Here is a 19,130-nt window from a genome sequence, read left to right as displayed (position 1 = left end):
CATGTAACACAACTTCTGATCCTTGATTCGTCGTACTCTTCTTCATTCTTGTTACACAAGTTCATGTAACAAGCTCTCAATTTTTAATTAAGAAAGATAAACGCTCAAAGAAACCACAAATGAACCCATGCAAGATGTTTACCCAGTATTACCACACCACACTTCCTCAAATTAGAAGGAGCTGCTATATCTCACTGGGACTGGAATTGAATCAACAATACAGTATCACCTTCGTAGAGCTCGAGTCTCCGGCCTCACAACTCTAACTCTGCCCTCTCTCTTCTTCTCTCTCGCTGTTACAACTCAATCAACTTGAGATCAAGAAGCTAAACATAAACTAATTAACCCTTATAAGATGAGTTGATCAGCTCATCACACGTATACATTCCACACGCCTGGTTTCCTATAGAGAGAATACTTACAAACGTAAAACCAGACCATTTACAATCATATCTATAAACCAACTTAACCAGAACCTTCAAGCATAAACCAAGTGTCTGATGTCAAATGTAAATACCTTTTCTTGTATATAATCTTCAATCTCAACCTTATACAAGATATAAGGTTGATGACTGAATGATCTTATTAGAATAGAGGGGGAGTAGATGAGACGATCCTGTCTCTTCCAGAGTTGGTAAGCCGGATTCGTAGTGATCTGGCCATCAGTAGTAATCGTAGGTGGAGGGATGGTCATGGATCCATCGAGATGACCGGAGAGATCATATCCATCAAAAAGGGCATTGACTTGACGACTCCACATGACAAAGTTTGTGAAGTCAATTTCGTAACATTCGTCATGTTAACGTTGAGAATAGATTGATTCTCAGAGATGTTGATGGTTTCACCGTGAGTTGCAGGTGATGTAGCCATGGAGTTTGAGAAAGAAGACGATGAAAAATTGAAAAAGTTAAGAGGCGGCTAAAGTTTTAGGTATCTTTAGCTCTGATACCATATAAGGTTGATGACTGAATGATCTTATCTATTAATAATAGCAATCCCAATTAATGTCAAAGGGTTGTGTTGTTTCATTCTAAAAGGTTGTGTTGTTTCATTCAAATGTTGTGTTGTTTCATTCTAAAAGGTGCATTACTAATTGACAAAAAAATATTAAAATGTCAAAAGATGTGTCTTTCTATGTTGATATATGTTTTTTTATCATGCAATGATTTAAATATATTTTTGAAAATGTGTAACAATTTGTTTTATGATTCTTAGAATCTGTTTTTAAAAAAATCTAAAATAAATGTTTAAAGATGTATCTTTTGATTATAAAACTTGAATTAATTTAAAAGAAGTTTTTAAAGACATATTCTTAGATATTTTAATAAATTCTTAAAAATAAATAAAAATTTCAAGATGAAAAGACACATATTTCAGATAATTTTTAGAATAAAACATTGCAACTGTTAACGACAGACCATTACAATCTTTGGTGGCTAACTATTATAACCGTTGGTGATGAATCATTGTAACTTTTAATGTCACTGCAATCTTTAATTGTCAACCGTTACAACCTTTAGCTTTTTATATAAAGAACTAGGGTCGGTCCGCCCTACAGGCGTGATATACTTTAATTGTGATCTATGATTATTAAATTTTATACGATTTTATGATTTGTGTTTCAAGTTTGCATTTGCAAGAAATGTATATGATAATGATTTTTGTCTTTTAGAATGTTTTATGTGAGGAAAAATTATATGTGATAAGATATATTTTGCTTGTTTACGATTGTTGTTTATATGATATGTCAGTTTGCTATATATATCATTTATATCATGTGTTTGTTTATTACTTTTTTATAGGGAAATTATTTCAAATAACATTTTTTAAGTTTTAATCACAAAATAGCCTTTAATAAAAAAAATACCAAAATAGTTTTTTTTTTTTGAAAATTTTAATATTTATTTTTTTTAAAAAAAAATTGAAATCCTATCCTCAGATTTCCACCCATTAACTCTAAAACTAATTCTAGATTAGTTAACCTTATGGTATAAATGTATTTTGCCCTTTAACAAAAATTTTGGCCATTATTTTCCGTTAGGGCTGTTTTTATGTCAAAAACTATTTTAGGGAGTTTTCTTTCTTATATGTTATTTAATGTATAATATATTTTATATAATAAATTTTATTAAAATTATAATAGGTAAAGCTAATATCAAATAATTACTGTTTATAGTAAAACGAAATTATCTCTTATTTAAAAAATATATTTCATACCAAATAAAAAAAACTTTCTAAAACACTGTTTATGAGCTTATTGGGTTTTACAGTTTGATAGTGCCACATGAGATACGCCGCTTCTTCATTTATTTGAACCGGTTTGTAATTTTAAATTGGTTTAGACAATTAAACAAAATTAAAAAAGGACCAAAAATACAAAACTAAACCTAATCTAAAAGCCGTCGTCTTCTTGTTGAACTCTCCACCGCTGGCAAACTTGAGCGTCCTGCCTCCTCCTCCGCCTTTTCATCCCGCCTCTTCCGCCGTCTGTTCGTCCAGCTTCCTCCACCTCGCTTCCTCCACCTCGTGAAGCTTCTTCACCGTCCTCCTCCATCAAGCTTCTCTGCGTCCTCCAACTTTCTTTACCAAGACAAAAACAAAATGAAATCAAAACTCATACACAGAGAGAGAGAAAGAGAGAGAGAGAGCGAGAGAGCGAGAGAAAGATGTAACCGTGACAGAGCGAGGCACAGGAGAGAGAGAGAGAGAGATCCGGCGTGGCAGAGAGGAGACCGGGGGTGGTGACTCTCGCTTTCTCTACCGCTCAGTCTCCGTCAGTCTTTTCTCCTGCTCTTTCCCATTTTTCTTTATCAAAGCTCTTTCCCATTTTCTGATTTTTTAACAGACGTTCTAGGGTTAGAGGCCTATCGATATATTCGGGCTGGATAACACACACAATCACACAAAGCCCAATCACACAAACCATGAAAGTAATTGATACGGTACGTTTAGAAAAGTGGACACGTGTCGCCGTTAAAAAGAACGACTTTCCACGTGGACATTGCGGGAGAGACTCGAACATTTTTTTATATATATAGATTATCAACAATGATAAATCCGAATCAAAATAATAATAAAAAAAATATCACAACAATCACAAATATATTAGAAAAAAAGGATTATTGTTATGCTGGGAACCCAGTAAACTTCAAATAACACAGGGGTGCAAGTATACTAAATAGCTTTTTCCACGAGTCATTGTTTCAAGGAGATTGCCATTGATGCACACCACACATCGACCAAGTCAATTTCAGATTAATCATTTAACCAGGAAAAACCAGATGTACAATTATCTTTTTGATGCGTAGGTCAGAATTTCAGACAATCTGATGACCGGAAACAATAATGATAATAAATTTGGTGCGCCGTGAGCGAATTCTACTCTCCTCTTACAATGTTCTCCCTTTATATTTTACCATTCGAGTTATAAAAAAAAACTTACTACAACACGTAATGGCGCTAATGTGGAAAACCTCTGAATTACGTGTAAGTTGTGTTCCATGTTCAACTTTGATTTGCGTTTGCAGTCTGCCCATTATCCATCAACAGGCAATCATGAAAACTGATGAGCGAAAAAAATATGACGTCATCTGTAATAGACCTAACGATGTTGCATTTGGTTTTAAATTCACATCCTCTAGGAGTCGCACCCTTTTGGTGTCAACGTCTCATTTGCATCTAATAAATATAAACATGAGAATTTGAAATTCTGTATTCCCTCATAATTCCACCATCATCATCAAATACGTTAGAATCATCACCTTTGCAGAGAATTGTCTCTGCAATTGTTTTCTTTTCTGATTTTAGTGCTTGCTCCATTTTTTATAGGAAAATATCAAGTTAGTGGTTGTTTTATTTCAAGATATACAACTCTTTTGAATGGTTATGATTGAACGTGTGCAAGCAGATGGAATGAATTAATGCCTCCTTTTTGTGGCCACCAACAATCAGTAATTCACTCTTTTTTTCTCAGATTTTTCTAACAACTTTCTTGCTCAGATTATTTAAATATATTTATAAAATTGTATATTTACAAAATTAAAATATATCAATAATTATATTTATTAGGTCTCACATTGGTTTTAAAAAATATATTAGAGCAAATCTTAGCTCTATTATATAATTCTTTTATTTTAGAGAAAAAAATAACAAAATACATTGGAATATTCTTAACTACAAACAACAATTGCAAAAAAAATTTTTATCGTATTGCATTTGCTTGTTACCAAATGGCAATCTAAGTAAAGATAAGAAGAACATATGCATATTTTTAAGCACCTACTCTTACCACTAGAAGCAAAAGACATTGATCTGTTTTCTTATTTTAATAATTATATATCAGTTAAGGAGAATAGATATGATAAAAAAAATGAAATTTCTTGCTTTTTCGTAAAAATATTAAAACAATTACTAAAAAATATTTGAAAATGTGTCTTTTGATTTTTGAAGCTACATAGGTTTTCATGGATATTATTTTTGTTTTGTTTTTATGTCTATTTATCATACCTTTAGAAAAATTAAATAAATATTTAAAAGTATATATTTTATCAAAAAGTTTGGACAGTGATCTATGAATGTGTTTTTCATATTTGCTCATTTCTATGTACTATAATTTCAAGGATCTAAAAAAAATGTTTCTACTATTAACCAACCAATTTTTCACAAATTAAGTTTTATCAAAATGTTGATGTCTGTTGGTATATTTTAACAGGTCTGGAACAACTAAATATCAATACATATCAATATACCCTGGGAAATACTATTGGTGCAGTTATATATATGGTTTGAATCAGGACTGGTTTGAACACATGATTCGGCCGTTTACCAATGAAGAGACATGACCTTTTGCAATGTGTCTTTTGGTCGTATATATATATGATACATGGAAAAGAGCGAAAAAGGTTAAATGAAACATTTAGTGATTGTTAATTTTTGTCTGTGATATGATTTTTATTATGACTCTTACATTCATTTCTATGTCAGATTTAAATCATATTCATCATTAATCATACAAAGTATGTGTACGGTCTACACATTTTGTAAAAAATAAATAGAAAATTGCATGTACAAAGTGGTAAGTTGTAAGCAAATAAGTATAAGTTATAATAGCGTATTTTATAAATATTTTAATTTTATTATATTTCTATACTTCTACGTGTTCTAACATTTACTGAAATTTCTTTTATTTTCTATTCAATATTTTTTTCTTTTATTTTGCTGTTCTGAGTTTTCATTTTTTTTGTTTTACTAGCGTAAGTTCTTATATTGCTAAGAAAAAAATCTGTTTCTATTTGTGAGAAAAAGTTATATTTTCTCCCTTAATGTACCATATTTAGTGTAAGAAAATTGTTTCAGTTATTCAGTATCAACTACATCATTTTAAAGGCCTTCAACTACGTCATGCCTTTTATATTTTTTCAGTTGAACAATACTCCATCTGTTCAAAAATACATGAAGGTTTAGAATAATGCACAACAATTAAAAAAAATATTGTTACTCAAAAAAATATTCATAGATATAAATTGAAAATTATTCAACCAATTAAAAAATAGACTAGAAAATATCTATGGTTACTAAATTTCTGATAAAATTAAAAGTAATATTAAAATATGATAATGTCATCTATGTTGAAAAACCAAAAACTTTCTTAAATATCATCTAATTTAAAACAGAGGGAGTATTTATTAAAATTTTGATAGGTTTTGGTTTTGGGAAACCGGAAAAATAACTAAATCATATATGAAGAGTTTTCAAGTATTTTAGAGACTGAAACCTACTCAGATTGAACATAAACTATTCTGGTATGTGAGTCTAAAACTACTCTACTTATATATTTTTTTTCTTTTCATAATAATTTATTATCTTAAATATTGCATTTTTTAACAGAAGTTATCAAAATATCTAAAAATATGTTTTCCATCCTAAAATTATATTAGTTTAAAAGTTGTAAAAATGTTCAAGGATGTGGGTCTCTTAATCCTAAAAATACAATAGTTTATCAAAAGGTGTAAAAGATGTATAAGGATATATCTTAACATTTTAGGAATATGTATTTTTATGCTAAGAATGCAAAGATTTTCGAGAGGTTGTGAAAATGAATAAAAATGTGTCTTATCATTCTAGGACAGTGTTTTTTTTATTATAAATAGGAATCCAAAAATTGTCAAAATATATTATTTTCTAAAAATTGCAATAGTTGACAATTTTGTCAAAATGTCTAAAAATGTATATTTTGTAATGATGTTTATAAGTTGTAAAAATATGTCTTATCATCTTATTAAACGTGTACTTTAATTTTAATTACATGAAATCAATGTTTGTAATGTAGGTACTTTTTCAAAGGCAATTGTGAACAGTTTTTACAAATAACTTTTTTTATGATATTTTTTGTAAAATGAGTTTCCGTGCGACATCGCACGGGTTCATTACCTAGTTACTCTAAGAAGAAGGGTGTGAAACAAGAATTGGAGGGAGAAGAAAATAGTATTGTGGAGAAAGAAGCCGGAACGTCTGCTTGAGTCAGAGGTTTAGAAGCTAAGGAGGAGTTATTGTGAATTCTCATGAATTTTGATAATTTTAAGAATCCATTGTTATTGGTTCTTGGATTTCAAAAATCTTAGTAGAATCTACTTTTATTGGTTTAAGAATTTTCAAAATCCATTTAAATATCTTATTATTTAAAAAAGTTTAGTTATTGTTGATTCTCTAATTCTAACAAAATCTAGTGTTATTGGGAAATGAATTTTATTCATTTTTACTCATAAGACTCAAATTTCAAAATATCATATGTATCCATGTGATTTCAAAATCCTTGAAAACAAAATAATTATTCTTACCAAATATCTATTGCATCTTAAATTCAACTTATATGTTCAAAACTATAATTCATTACATTTATAAACTCTTACATTTTTGAATACATAATTATTTTTAAAAATATTATATTTTAATATAAATATTAATAATTACATTCACAAATCATAATAATTTTAATTGTTTTTTATAAAATAGTTTCAAAAAACATTTTCGAATTTCAAAAAGAAAATTCGAAAAAATATTTTTTTTTATAAAAATAGAAAAATAATAAAAAGGTTCGAATTTTAAAACATAGAATTCGAAATTATATAAACACAACTTTTTATTATTTTTATTACTTATACATTTATATAGCAATGGGTAAAATATTCTTTTACCTTTTTAATGAAACTTCTTTTTGTCATTTTCTTTTTTTTTAATGCTATTTTTGTGACAAAATCTTTTAAAATGGCTATTTAAGAAAATTGTTCAATTTTGTATGTATTAGTATTATTTTCTTTTTAATTTGAAAGAAAAAATAAATAATCATGCTATATGATTTAGAAAATAAATAGATTATATATTTATTTTACAAAAAATTATAGAAAAGAGGTAATACAAATTCATGAAAATCTATATCAATCTTAAAAGGTTATGATCAAATTTTATAAGTAAATTTATATAAATTTTCACAATCTACATAACCTTTTAAAATCTATTAACTCTCAAAATTCACAAACTCTACCCAAATTCATCTCCTAATATCATATATAATCATATATATCAACCAACTTAACCAGAACCTTCTAGGATAAAACCGAGAGTCTGATGTCAAATGTAAATACCTTATCCTGTCTATAATCTTCAAATCTCAACTTAGACATGATACCTTCATAACCACTTACGAAAACCTTCGGTGAAATCCCTTCCAACTCTTAACAAGCCTTCTTTATACTCCTTTACCGGATCATTCAAGCGTTTACTGGATGCAACAACTTCTACGTTTAGAAACTCGAAGCAACTTTAGTGCTTCTCTGAACTGGGAGAACCTTAATGAAGATATCAGTTGGGTTGTAAGTTGTTGCTGTCTTCAACACCTTAACCTCACCTACACTGATAAGATTAGAAAAAATGGTACTTCAACCCGTGGTTTACTCCTCAAATAATAGTAAGGGATGTCATCAAAACTGATGCACATAAAAAACTAACAACCTAAAGCACATTAAAAACGAACAATCTAAAAATTCTAAATCAGGAAGTTTAGGTTTGCAAACGATCAAACAGAGATAAAAAAATTGGAAATATTTCCATGTAGCACAGGTTATGTGACACCACATTGGGGCTTAGTGAGAAAGCCATGTTTCAATATGAAATTAAGTAATTAGCATTGATTTTGACGTAATTTAATGTCAAACTTTTTGTACACATTCTATCCGGTTCTGCCTTTTCGTGTAATAGGTTGTCAGTTACAATTTATAAAGTAAGTGACATTGTGGTTTTTTGAAAGAAGAAAAAGCTATCCACGTATAACTTTATTGATCACATACATAAGCATCGAGAGTTATATTCTATATCATCTAAGTTTTATTCCATATAATCTAAAAACAAAACCCTAAAATCTAAATCACTAAACCCTAACCCAAATATAAACCCTAAATTCATATATCAAAATCTAAAAATATATATAATGTTATGTAATATTAAATTATGTTATGTAATATTAAATTATATTATGTAATATGTCAATTCTATATCACCAAAATTAAAACACATGATATGAAAGTTCAGAAGTGTTCTATTCCATATCCAAACAGAATAAAAAAAAAGTAATGATTTCCTAATGGTGAATCCAATATTCCAGAAACTAAACCATATCCAATCATCACTAAACCCTACACGAAAATATAAACCCCAACCCATATATCAAAATACGTAAGTATTAAATTTGTATGAATTAAGAAGCAAAATACGATGATATTAAACGTTCAAATTTATTCCATATCATCTAAGTTTTATTCCATATCATCTGCATTATTCCATTTATATACAACACCTTATGTCACCTACCAAACCTTCGAAAATGGTCTTCTCCTCCACAAAAATTCTCTAAGAATGTAGTCAATGGTATCTTTGTCGCTCAAATCTGAAAATGAATCTATTAACCTTTCTATATTTTATCAATGAAAATTTATTTTGTTAGATATGTGAGAATAACGAAGGCCATGTTTTTTCTTTTTACAATCACTAATTATTAATTAAGATTACTTTTTTTTCAGGTTTCACCGGTGGAATGAAAGGGTAGTATAGCAATATTATAGAAAAGACAAACGGTGTATTGATATATTAGGGAAATTGATCATAAAGTGAATTATGGTTTTTTTAACGCCATAGAGACCAATTTCCCTATATGAAATACATTTTCATATTACAAAAAAAGTTTTATGAAATACATTTGGGAGAAAATGAGGTCCATGATCCTTTGAAAAGTCAAACGAACATATCTAAATCTCACCGAAACACAAATACAAAGTAAAAACCCCTGTGATAATTGATACAATCTTCCAAATTAATTAAGTAGTGTAATAATATCATAATTTGAAACACTTAAAAAATTTATTGGTTATTCTTAATAAATTATATATTTCTTCAACTTTATCAAAGTGATATAAAAATCAAAAGAATAAATATAAACGATAATATTTTTCTTAATTTTTATTTAAAATTTTGTGTTCTCTTCAAAAACGTTAGTAGTTATTTCAACTCAAACCAACAGAATTTAATAAAATTTACAATATGATATAAGAAAAGGATTATATTTATTATGTTTAGTTTAAAGTATTTTTCAAATCTAGTAATAATAGCAATCACAATTAACTCAAAGGTTTTGAATTCCACCTATGTTGAAAGGTTGTGTCTTTTCAACAATTAAAAGTTGTATATTTTATTTAAAAATAACTATTTACATTGAAAGAATGTGACCATTTATATTGAAAAGTTATGACTCTTCATAGAAGTATTATTACAAAAAGACACAACCTTTTAATTCAAAAGATGTAACTCTTCAAACAAAATTTTGAAAATCTATAAATAGTCTTATGTCTATGCCTTGTCAAAGCATAATTTTCACTAATCAAATAAAATGGTGTAGAAAACAAACAATTAATAACAGCAAACCCAAACAATGTTGAAAAGTTGTGTGTTTTATAGGAATTTTGTTTTTTTATTAAAAGTTGTGTCTTTTCATTATATATTAAGATATGTCCCTTCAATATTTGTTTCAAGAGTTGTGTAGTATTTAAATTGAAAAGATGCAATTATTTAAATGAAAAATTGTGACTATTCATATATGTATCATTTCAAAATAGCTACCTTTAAATTGAAAAGATGTGACTATTTAAATTGAAAAATTGTGACTATTCATATAAGTTTCATTTCAAAATAACCACTTTTAAACTGGAAAAATGTGACTATTCATCTATATGAAAGTTGCATCTCTTAATTTTTCATATGAAAAGTTGAATTTATTAGTATTAAGATGAAAAATTATATGTTTTCGTTTTTATTTTGCTCATATCTATTTATTAATATTTCATAAATATTTGCAATTGTTTTATCTCTAAAATTCAGTGTATTGATTAATATGAAAATTTGAATCTCTTAAGTTTTATACATAAAAGTTGCATCTCTTAAATGTTTTACATGAAAAACCCAAACAATGTTGAAAAGTTGTGTATTTTTATAGAAATTTTATTTCTTGTTAAAGTTGTGTCTTTTCGTTATTTGTTTCAAGAGTTGTGCATTAGTTAGAATTTAATTGTAAATTATGTAATTATTTAAATGAAAAGTTGTGACTATTCATGTTTCTATCATTTCAAAATATAACATTTAAATTTGAAAATATGTGACTATTTAAATTGAAAAGTTATGACTATTCCTATAAGTATAATTTCAAAATAACCACCTTTAAATTGAAAGATGTGACTATTCATATATATGAATAAAGTAAAAACAAAAAGACATAAATTTTTATTTCAATACTAATAAAAATAACTTTTCAATAAAAAAACTTAAGAGACACAATTTTAATATTAACAATGATTAAAAAAGGATAAATATTTACGTGGTGTCATCAACGAAGATGTACAAATGTATTGTGATTTAAGAGATATGAAAACGCATCATAATCTAAGAGGTATGAACGTGTTGTGATCCAAGAGGTACGAACATATCATAATCCAAAAAGTATGAACGTTTTGTGACTGAAAGGATGTGAATGTATTTTGACCAAAAATATACAAAACGTTCGTGACCGAAAGGCTGCCAATGATCATAAACAAAAAAAGTGTCAATGGATCTTGACCGAAAGGATGTGAAATTAATCTTGACTGAAAGGGTGGGAACAGATCTTGACCGTGACCAAAAGGGTGCAAATGATCGTGACTGAAAGGTTGCGAATGGATCGTGACCGAAAAATTACAAACAGGTCGTGACCAAATGGTGCAAATGGTTGTGATCGAAAGGTTGTGAATAGGTTGTGACCGAAAAAGTGTAAACTGGTCCTGACCAAAAAAGGGTGTGAACGGATCGTAACCGAAAGGGTGTGAATGATTTGTTACCGAAAGAGTGTGAATGGGTCTTGACTGAAAGGGTGCAAACGAGTCGTAACAAAAGGTGTGTCACTATCAATGGATCATGACCAAAGAGGTAAGAATGGATCGTTACTGAAAATGTGCGAACGAATATCACCGAGAGAATGCTAAAGGTCAACCATGATGTTGGTGATATAAGAGTATGATCTTTTCTGGCCAACATAAAAAGTCTATTTAAAACAACTACAAATATTTTTGAAGTATTAATATATAAATATGAGTAAAGTAAAAACAAAAAAGACATAAATTTTCATCTCAATAGTAATAAATACAAAAAAAATTCATATAAGTTTACTTTTCATATTAACACTGATTAAAAATTATAAATATTTATATAGTATCATCAACATAGAGATATAAATGTGTTGCAATTTAATAGATATGAACACATCATAATCTAAGAGGTACAAATATGCTATGCTATGATCCAAGAGGTACAAAAGTATCATGATCCAAGGGGTGCGAAGGTGTTGTGACTGAAAGGGTGTGAATGTATTATGACCGAAAATTTACAAAAGGACCGTGACCGAAAGCCTGTGAACTGTCATAAATGAAAGGGTGCGAACGGTTCTTGACCAAAAGGATCTGAAATTAATCCTGACCGAAAAGATGCGAATGGATCTTGACCATTACAATAAGGATACAAATGGGTTATGACCGAAAGCATGCAAATGAGTTATGACCGAAAGCTTGCAAATGGGTTATGATCGAAAGGGTGCAAATGGTCGTGTTTGAAAGATTGCAAATAGTCGTGACCGAAAGGTTGCGAATGGATCGTGACCGAAAAATTGCAAACGGGTCGTGACCAAAGAGTGCAAATGGTCGTGACCGAAAGATTGGAGATGGGTTGTGACAAAAAAAAGTGCAAACGTGTCGTGACCAAAAGGAGTAAACGGATCGTAACCGTACGAGTGTGAACGGATCGTAACTGAAAGAACGTGAATGGATCGTGAATGAAAGGGTGCAAACGAGTCGTATCCAAAAGAGTGCCAATGAATCATGACCACGGATCGTGACTGAAAAAGTGCAAACGAAACATTACTGAAAAAATGTTAAAGGTCAACCATGGTGCTGGTGATATAAGAGTATGACATTTTCTCGACAACATAAAATGTCTATCCAAATTAGAATATATCATTTTCTTAATATTTTTTAGATTTTGTCTGTTTTTACTGATCCGAAAACTTTTTTGTCTTATGGTCAACCATGGTGCTAGTGATCGACAACATAAAAAGTCTATCCAAATTAGAATATATTATTTTTTAAAATATTTCTTAGATTTTGCATGTTTTTACCCATCTGGAAACTTTTTTTGTCTTATGGATCTCAATTTCAGTTCACACCCTTTCGTTCATGCCATTTACACATTTTCGGCCACGACACATTCATACCTTCGGTCAAGGCACATTTGTCTATCCCTTGGAACAAGTTCATACCTCTTGGACACATCATGTTTGTATCCCTTAGTTTATGACGGGTTCGTACCTCTTAGGTTATGAGTCGTTCGTACTTTTTCATTGACGATATAACCGTTTAACATAAACGGTACATTTTTTATTCAATAAGATTTTTTTGTTCAATAAGAGATTTTATTTATTTATTATATATTGATATAAGGGCAATTGTCAATAATAACACATTTTGAAGTTTATGTCACAAAAATAGCACTAGAAGGAGAAAGTCACAAAAATGACATTCATTAAAGGATAAAATATCTCTAATACCCTTGGTTTAAAATTAAATAAACAAACAAAAATAAATAAAAAAAATAAATAAAATGAAAAAAATAAATTTTTTTTATAGTTTCAGATTATATTTTTCAGATTCGAAATTTTTATAATTTTTTTTTGAAATTTTTTTTTCGAAATTTTTTTTTTATTTTTTTTTCAAATTTTCTTTTTATAATTTAAAAATACTTTTTGAAACTGTTTTTAAAATTTTTTATTTTTATTTTAGTATTTATTTTTTATAAAATTTTAAACCCTAATTCTAAAACCCCACCCCCTTAACACTAAACCCTAAGGTTTGGATTAATTAACCCAAGGGATATAAGTGTATATTTACCTCTTTAATGAAACCTATTTTTGTGACTTTGAGCCTTGAGTGCTACTTTGAGAACAAAAACTTGGTTTGGTGCTATCCTAGTCTTTTTCTCATGATATAATTTAAAATTTTAGAGTAACTTACCTAAAATAATAAAAAATGTATAATTTTATTAGTATTGATGTATTTGTATTTTAGTTGTAATTTAAAATTATAGAATATACATTTTTAATATTATCTATAAATAAATATAAACACATATATTCTATGTTTTGACATAAGATTTTTTTGAAAATAAAATTCTTTTTTTATATAATATATAAATTATAATATGATAGATTTATTTATAAAAAATGAGTTTTCATGCGATATCGCGTGGTTTCCTTACCTAGTATTTATAAAACTAAAATAATTTTATTGTAAGCTATTCATCCGTAGGATGGATCAACCCATAGTTTTAAATAAAATTAAGTTATTTTTAAAAAGAAAAAACAGCAATAATTCTGTTTTAATAATATAGATTTTATAAAACATTTTAGTTGTAATTTTAAAGTTAAATAGAAAAACAAAACTGAGTTTTCATTATTGTTACTAGGGAAACACAGATTTGTGAAATCATTCTTAGGAGATAATAGTATAATTGTTTCTTTTAAAATTAAAACTTCCAGAAAGGGTTTCGAGACACGTGTTGTCAGCGCTAGGGTTTTCGACTTTTGGGCTTGGGCCTTTTATTTGTTTTTTGTTCTCCTGAGCTCCCTTTTTTGGGCTTTCAGAATGGATTGTAGTTTCGTGGGCTTTGAGCCATCTTTAATATTAATCAATTTGGGAAAGAAAAAAAAAAAAAAAAACTTCCAGAAAGGGCATAAGTTTTGTTCTTTCTGACAACATTCTTTAAAATCAATAAAATTATATAAGGCAGCTTCCATATACACGTGTTGATCAACACGAGATTACTATTGGAAAAGTCTGTACTGCAGAGGTTTATATATATACATACACACATTATGGTTCTACGATATGATTTACGAAAATCCTACACGAGAAAGAAAATTTGAGCACGATGAAAAAGTCTTTATACCAAAGCTGTGTTTCATCCCACACACCTGAGAACACAAACGAAAACATGTCGATTAGGTTTCAAACGAGAACATTGAGTAACGAAAAACACGCATAGAAACCATTAGATTGTGTTTGTGTTATAGTAAAATCATCAGGCAGAAGTACATGTTCAGAGGCAAATGGAGAAATGGCCAGAGGAAGAAGCAGGAAAAAGTATTTACCAGGGTGGCGGGCGAGAAGGTGACAGAGCAAGAAGATGCAGCTTAAAGATTGATTTTAACTTGAGCTGGTCGTTGGGCTTGTGCCAAAGGTTGAAGATGGTGCAACTGAAGCTGGCATTTGTTGAGAACCTCCTTCAGCCCAAGAACTCTCAGATATCGGGGAATACGGCCTTGTCACTTTGTTTTTCACCAATGCCTAAATCAAATAACCAAAACATATATTCTGAATTTGTTTTAAACAAGGGGTGACATTATTTTTTTTTTTTTGTAACAAAACAAGGGGTGACATTATTGTTAATTAATTGTGAAAGAAAAAAGAAGCTACACTAACCTTTGAATCATTTTGCCCGTACAAGTTAATGGTTGTATCGATGGCTGAGTAAACATCAAGGGCCTGCTTCGTGTTGGGACTGCATTTGACAACACGGACTTGTTCCTTCGAATCATTTGGCTTTGATTTCAGATAGAGAATAAGCCGCGAAGGTGGAGAGTTAGGCTGGTCCTTTTTCCCCTCAGTCAGTTCCATAAATACAAGATCAGTCCATAGAACGTCCCACTGTATAGAGCACGCATCTTTGGCCGGGATGAATTTTCTTTGACCCATTATGTTGGACGGTTGCTGGAAATAAAATAAAATGTTGCTAATGTCAAAGAGGATTTCTTGGCTAGATAGATACCGAGGACGAACACTAGACCAAATTATAGACCTTATGCATATACTGAGAAGAGTAAGAGGTTATTGTGTGACTCACTTGTAGCAATATTACTCTTCGATGTGTGATCATTAGAACTTTTCCCTTTGGTAGAATGAAATGACTTTCATAAGCATCTGTCAATGCAAATTTCCCACGTACTTTGAACAGGTCAACCTGGCCAAGGAATGATCCAGATTCTGCCAACTGCAATATGACCTGTAAGTGCAAAAGTTAGAAAATGAATCATCATCACGAATAAATCCATTCCTCATCAGGAGAAAAACCACTAGTGGAATACAGTTTGAAAAGAGTCATGAGTACAAATTTGTACCTGCCCCTGTGCTCTGTATTCGTTGTAAGGACGAAGCAGGCTATCAGCACCAACAGCTCGTGGAAGTCTCCGGCGAAGAAGTTGTTCATCTGAAGTGATTGCTGCTGCTATCTTCATCCTCATGGCATTTGCACCTTCAGTGGTTTTTGACAGAAGATCCAGAACTCCACTCACAGGTTGGGCAGCAGCACCGATAATACCTTTCCCAAAACCTGAGACAAATCCTTCGACACCAGAAGATTTTGCACCTTCGAGAGGCTTTGTCAATATGCCTGTGACTCCTCTAAACAGGCCTTTCGCTAAAGCTCCACCTCCTTCTCTGATAATATCGCCAAAGTCCTCAACACCTTTGTTATCCTGTCAAATGTTAGTAATCACTTGTATCAGAAGCCACTGGAACGTCAAATGAATTTTTTTCACATATTAGGTGAACAGATGAAAGGCAACTTATATTTTTTATGTTACATGAAACAGTAAGATGTAGGAGCAAAATAAAAGCCATGAACGAACCTGTCTCTGTCGACTTTGGATGAACTTTTTATCCATTGACAGCGCAGCTATGCCTTGACTCATATGGCCAAGAGCGCTGCTTGCATTGCCGAGAATATCAACACCTGAAAGCAACTGAAGAGGCTGGCCAAGGAGATCTTTCTTTACGTTCCTAATAGCACTATTGATCATAGTGCTTTGCCGCATGGATATGTTCTCGTTAAATCTTCCACTTATGCGTACCTGTTTCAAGAATATGAAAAATTAATAGAGAAAAACATATGAATATTCGGCTGGGTTGGGCTGGAAGTGCAGTATTTCCAGTAGTTGGGACATCGACAAATCAAATTCTATATAAGTTGTGAAAACTCGTCGACTATAATCATTATAGTGATCCTACGAGTGAAAAGTAAAAACGGATTGTCATAAACTAATTAATGGGTGTTGGCCAATTGATCCAGAGTCGTGTAGATACCACATACTAATCCCTGCGTCAGATGTACATACTAGTAGGCTAACTATGATAAATTGTTTCCTAATAGGCTAATCGCGTGAAACACAGAGGTCCCTATTGTTAGTTACCGTCAATCAGTTAGTATGGAAAACTTACTGGCATGTTTTCTGTATTCCCAAGAGCAGTCATCAGGGATGACCAAAAGCCAAGCACTCCCCTCGGCCTTTGACTTGGAGACATGGCCATAGATACTTTAAATCTAACTTCTGAGATATCAAGAACTCTGCAATTTTGGAAGGATGTAACCATATAGGTAAGTGTCAATGTATGGACTCATTTAGTAAATAGCATATATATAAGAAGGCCGTGTGTACATACCCGATTTGAATGAATGGATCAACTGATACAGCCGTTGACTCAGAATTGGATAGTCTACTCAAGTTGGATTGCTGAATCATCTCATGAATGCGCCAGATTATAGGTTCATGGATGTTAACCAGAAAGGCAGTATTTTCACGTCCGTGGAAACCTATATACGGGTAGACACGGAGATCGAGACCAGCATTCGATTGCAAAGTAACAGAAAACTTCAGAATGCAGTCAGCGTTATCTCCAGTTTTCTGTGGTCTGAACAGAACCGGCATTGGAGCCAACGGTAATTGGTTATCCACTTGTATTCCTTGCATCCTTAGCTTGTACCTGTAAAAAATTAGCGTTCAACATTAGTCCAGCGTGCTTGGTTTTATAACTGATAAGCGTGAAGACGGTGACCACTATTGTCGAATTAGACATGAATTTAGTACGGTCAGAATAACTGCAGTGGTGAAATAGAATGCTCCTTTCTCTATAAAATAAAGCTACAACTTAAGAACCTGATAAACTCACCTGCTAAGCCCAGAGCCCAAGCCGGTTGAGTATGCCACAAAGAGGTTTTGCACTGACATGTACAATATTTCCTCCGGAGCATGATCGATTACGGAGATTCCAAGCTCAGCGAGCTCAACAATCACATGAAACTCAGACTCTTCTGAGGCCAGAAGTTGAGATTGCTGAGACCCACCAGATAACTCTGACAAAGATGATGCTGGAAGTCTTCTGCTTATGCTTGACGTAGGTTCAACTGCTGGCATCCAGTCACTGATTCTCACAATGTTCTTTTTGTCTTCCTTTACAATAGTAACTCGTATGGGTCTGGTAGGTCCAGTCTCACTTCGTGGTGGATGATCACCAATCTTATCAATATCATATTTTTCCGATTTAGAAGGATCATTGCCATCAACAAGAAGTTCAAATAGATGTCGTCTACCAAGATCTTCCCAATAAAACGAAGCAGCTGCGTTAGGAGGAAGAAATTGCCAAGATTCACTGACACCATCCACTTGGCGATACCGAATAGGAAGAAACATGGAACGGTTCTCGATCCTAGGAGAATGGATTCACATCACATAGAATACAAAAAGAAAAGGTTAGATATGCTTCGTGGAAAAAAAAAACGTAAATATAGTAGAGGGAACACAAACTTGGATTCAGTAAATAGGATGCATCATCGTATTAAAATAATTTCATGCAGGTTCCATGGATTACTTTATTCACCAAACTGATAATGGGTTTCAAAGAACAGATCTGGCAGCAAGTTTTTAAATCATAAATGCAAATATGATCTGGCAGCTAGAAAATGTACCATCAATATCCAACTAAACAGTAAAGTAACATCAGAAAATAAACAACTCATCTGGAACTGGAAGACAGTTGAGGCATGTGTAATTTACCTATAAGGACCGGAGACAGAGTCTGGCCTAAAAACAACTTCGTAACGTGAGTTTTTTGTCCCGCTTCTGACTTGTACTCTTAGCTGCAATTGCTCAGTCCCATCTTCTCTTCCGACAGGGACACGCATTATACCTTCACTAAAGACACTGAATGGTGTGCTCCATCTATATCCCTTCACTCGTAACTGAAAATGTCCCATCCGCCGTAAGCACATTAATCATATTAAAATTAAGATACAGAAATCTGAAGGTATTTCACATACTTTCAGCAACTCAATCCGGGTGGAAGACTGCCATCCAAAGAGCTTTGGAGGATCAGAAGGATTAATCCATTCTTCTGTCTGACAATCACATTGTTGAAGACAGATGCTCATACCCACCCTGTTGATGAATAAGGTGTGTGGCTGGAAATGAATAACCTGAAAGCAAATGTATAACTGAGAGTAAGATAACAAGTGGGACTCCAGACTGGACATAATCCGCCTCTAGTTTATCTTGATATAATAAACCACGGAGAGGAGTCTAATATATAACAGCAGCATGTACATTTTTTATGGAAACAGGAGAGAAAAACAAAGGCCAACTAAGTATTGTTTGCCAAGCTAGCTAATCCCTAAAGAGTTTT

The 19,130-nt window shown here is 31.3% G+C and overlaps 1 protein-coding gene across 3 annotated transcripts in view; it reads right to left on the bottom strand.

The window, feature by feature from the left end:
• LOC106349747 overlaps nt 1-19,130 on the bottom strand; it is a 67,234-nt gene that overhangs the window by 27,818 nt on the left and 20,286 nt on the right. For 2 of the 3 annotated variants that reach the window (XM_048782024.1, XM_048782026.1), the window contains 11 exons: nt 18,769-18,924; nt 18,506-18,690; nt 17,622-18,158; nt 17,115-17,435; nt 16,893-17,019; nt 16,304-16,525; nt 15,794-16,150; nt 15,520-15,678; nt 15,099-15,386; nt 14,768-14,963; nt 14,378-14,590 (listed from right to left, as the gene is read on the bottom strand). In XM_048782024.1, the coding sequence (XP_048637981.1) occupies nt 14,823-14,963; nt 15,099-15,386; nt 15,520-15,678; nt 15,794-16,150; nt 16,304-16,525; nt 16,893-17,019; nt 17,115-17,435; nt 17,622-18,158; nt 18,506-18,690; nt 18,769-18,924 (2,493 nt within the window). In that variant the 3' untranslated portion in view covers nt 14,378-14,590; nt 14,768-14,822. Of the gene's footprint in view, nt 1-14,377; nt 14,591-14,767; nt 14,964-15,098; nt 15,387-15,519; nt 15,679-15,793; nt 16,151-16,303; nt 16,526-16,892; nt 17,020-17,114; nt 17,436-17,621; nt 18,159-18,505; nt 18,691-18,768; nt 18,925-19,130 lie in introns of those variants that run through there. The other variant, XM_048782025.1, reaches the window with a different exon arrangement.

This window comes from Brassica napus, chromosome A6 (genome assembly GCF_020379485.1).
Source record: "Brassica napus cultivar Da-Ae chromosome A6, Da-Ae, whole genome shotgun sequence".
NCBI lineage: Eukaryota > Viridiplantae > Streptophyta > Magnoliopsida > Brassicales > Brassicaceae > Brassica > Brassica napus.
Note: the sequence above shows the minus strand (reverse complement) of the source record. Positions and strands in the feature narration are given on the sequence as shown.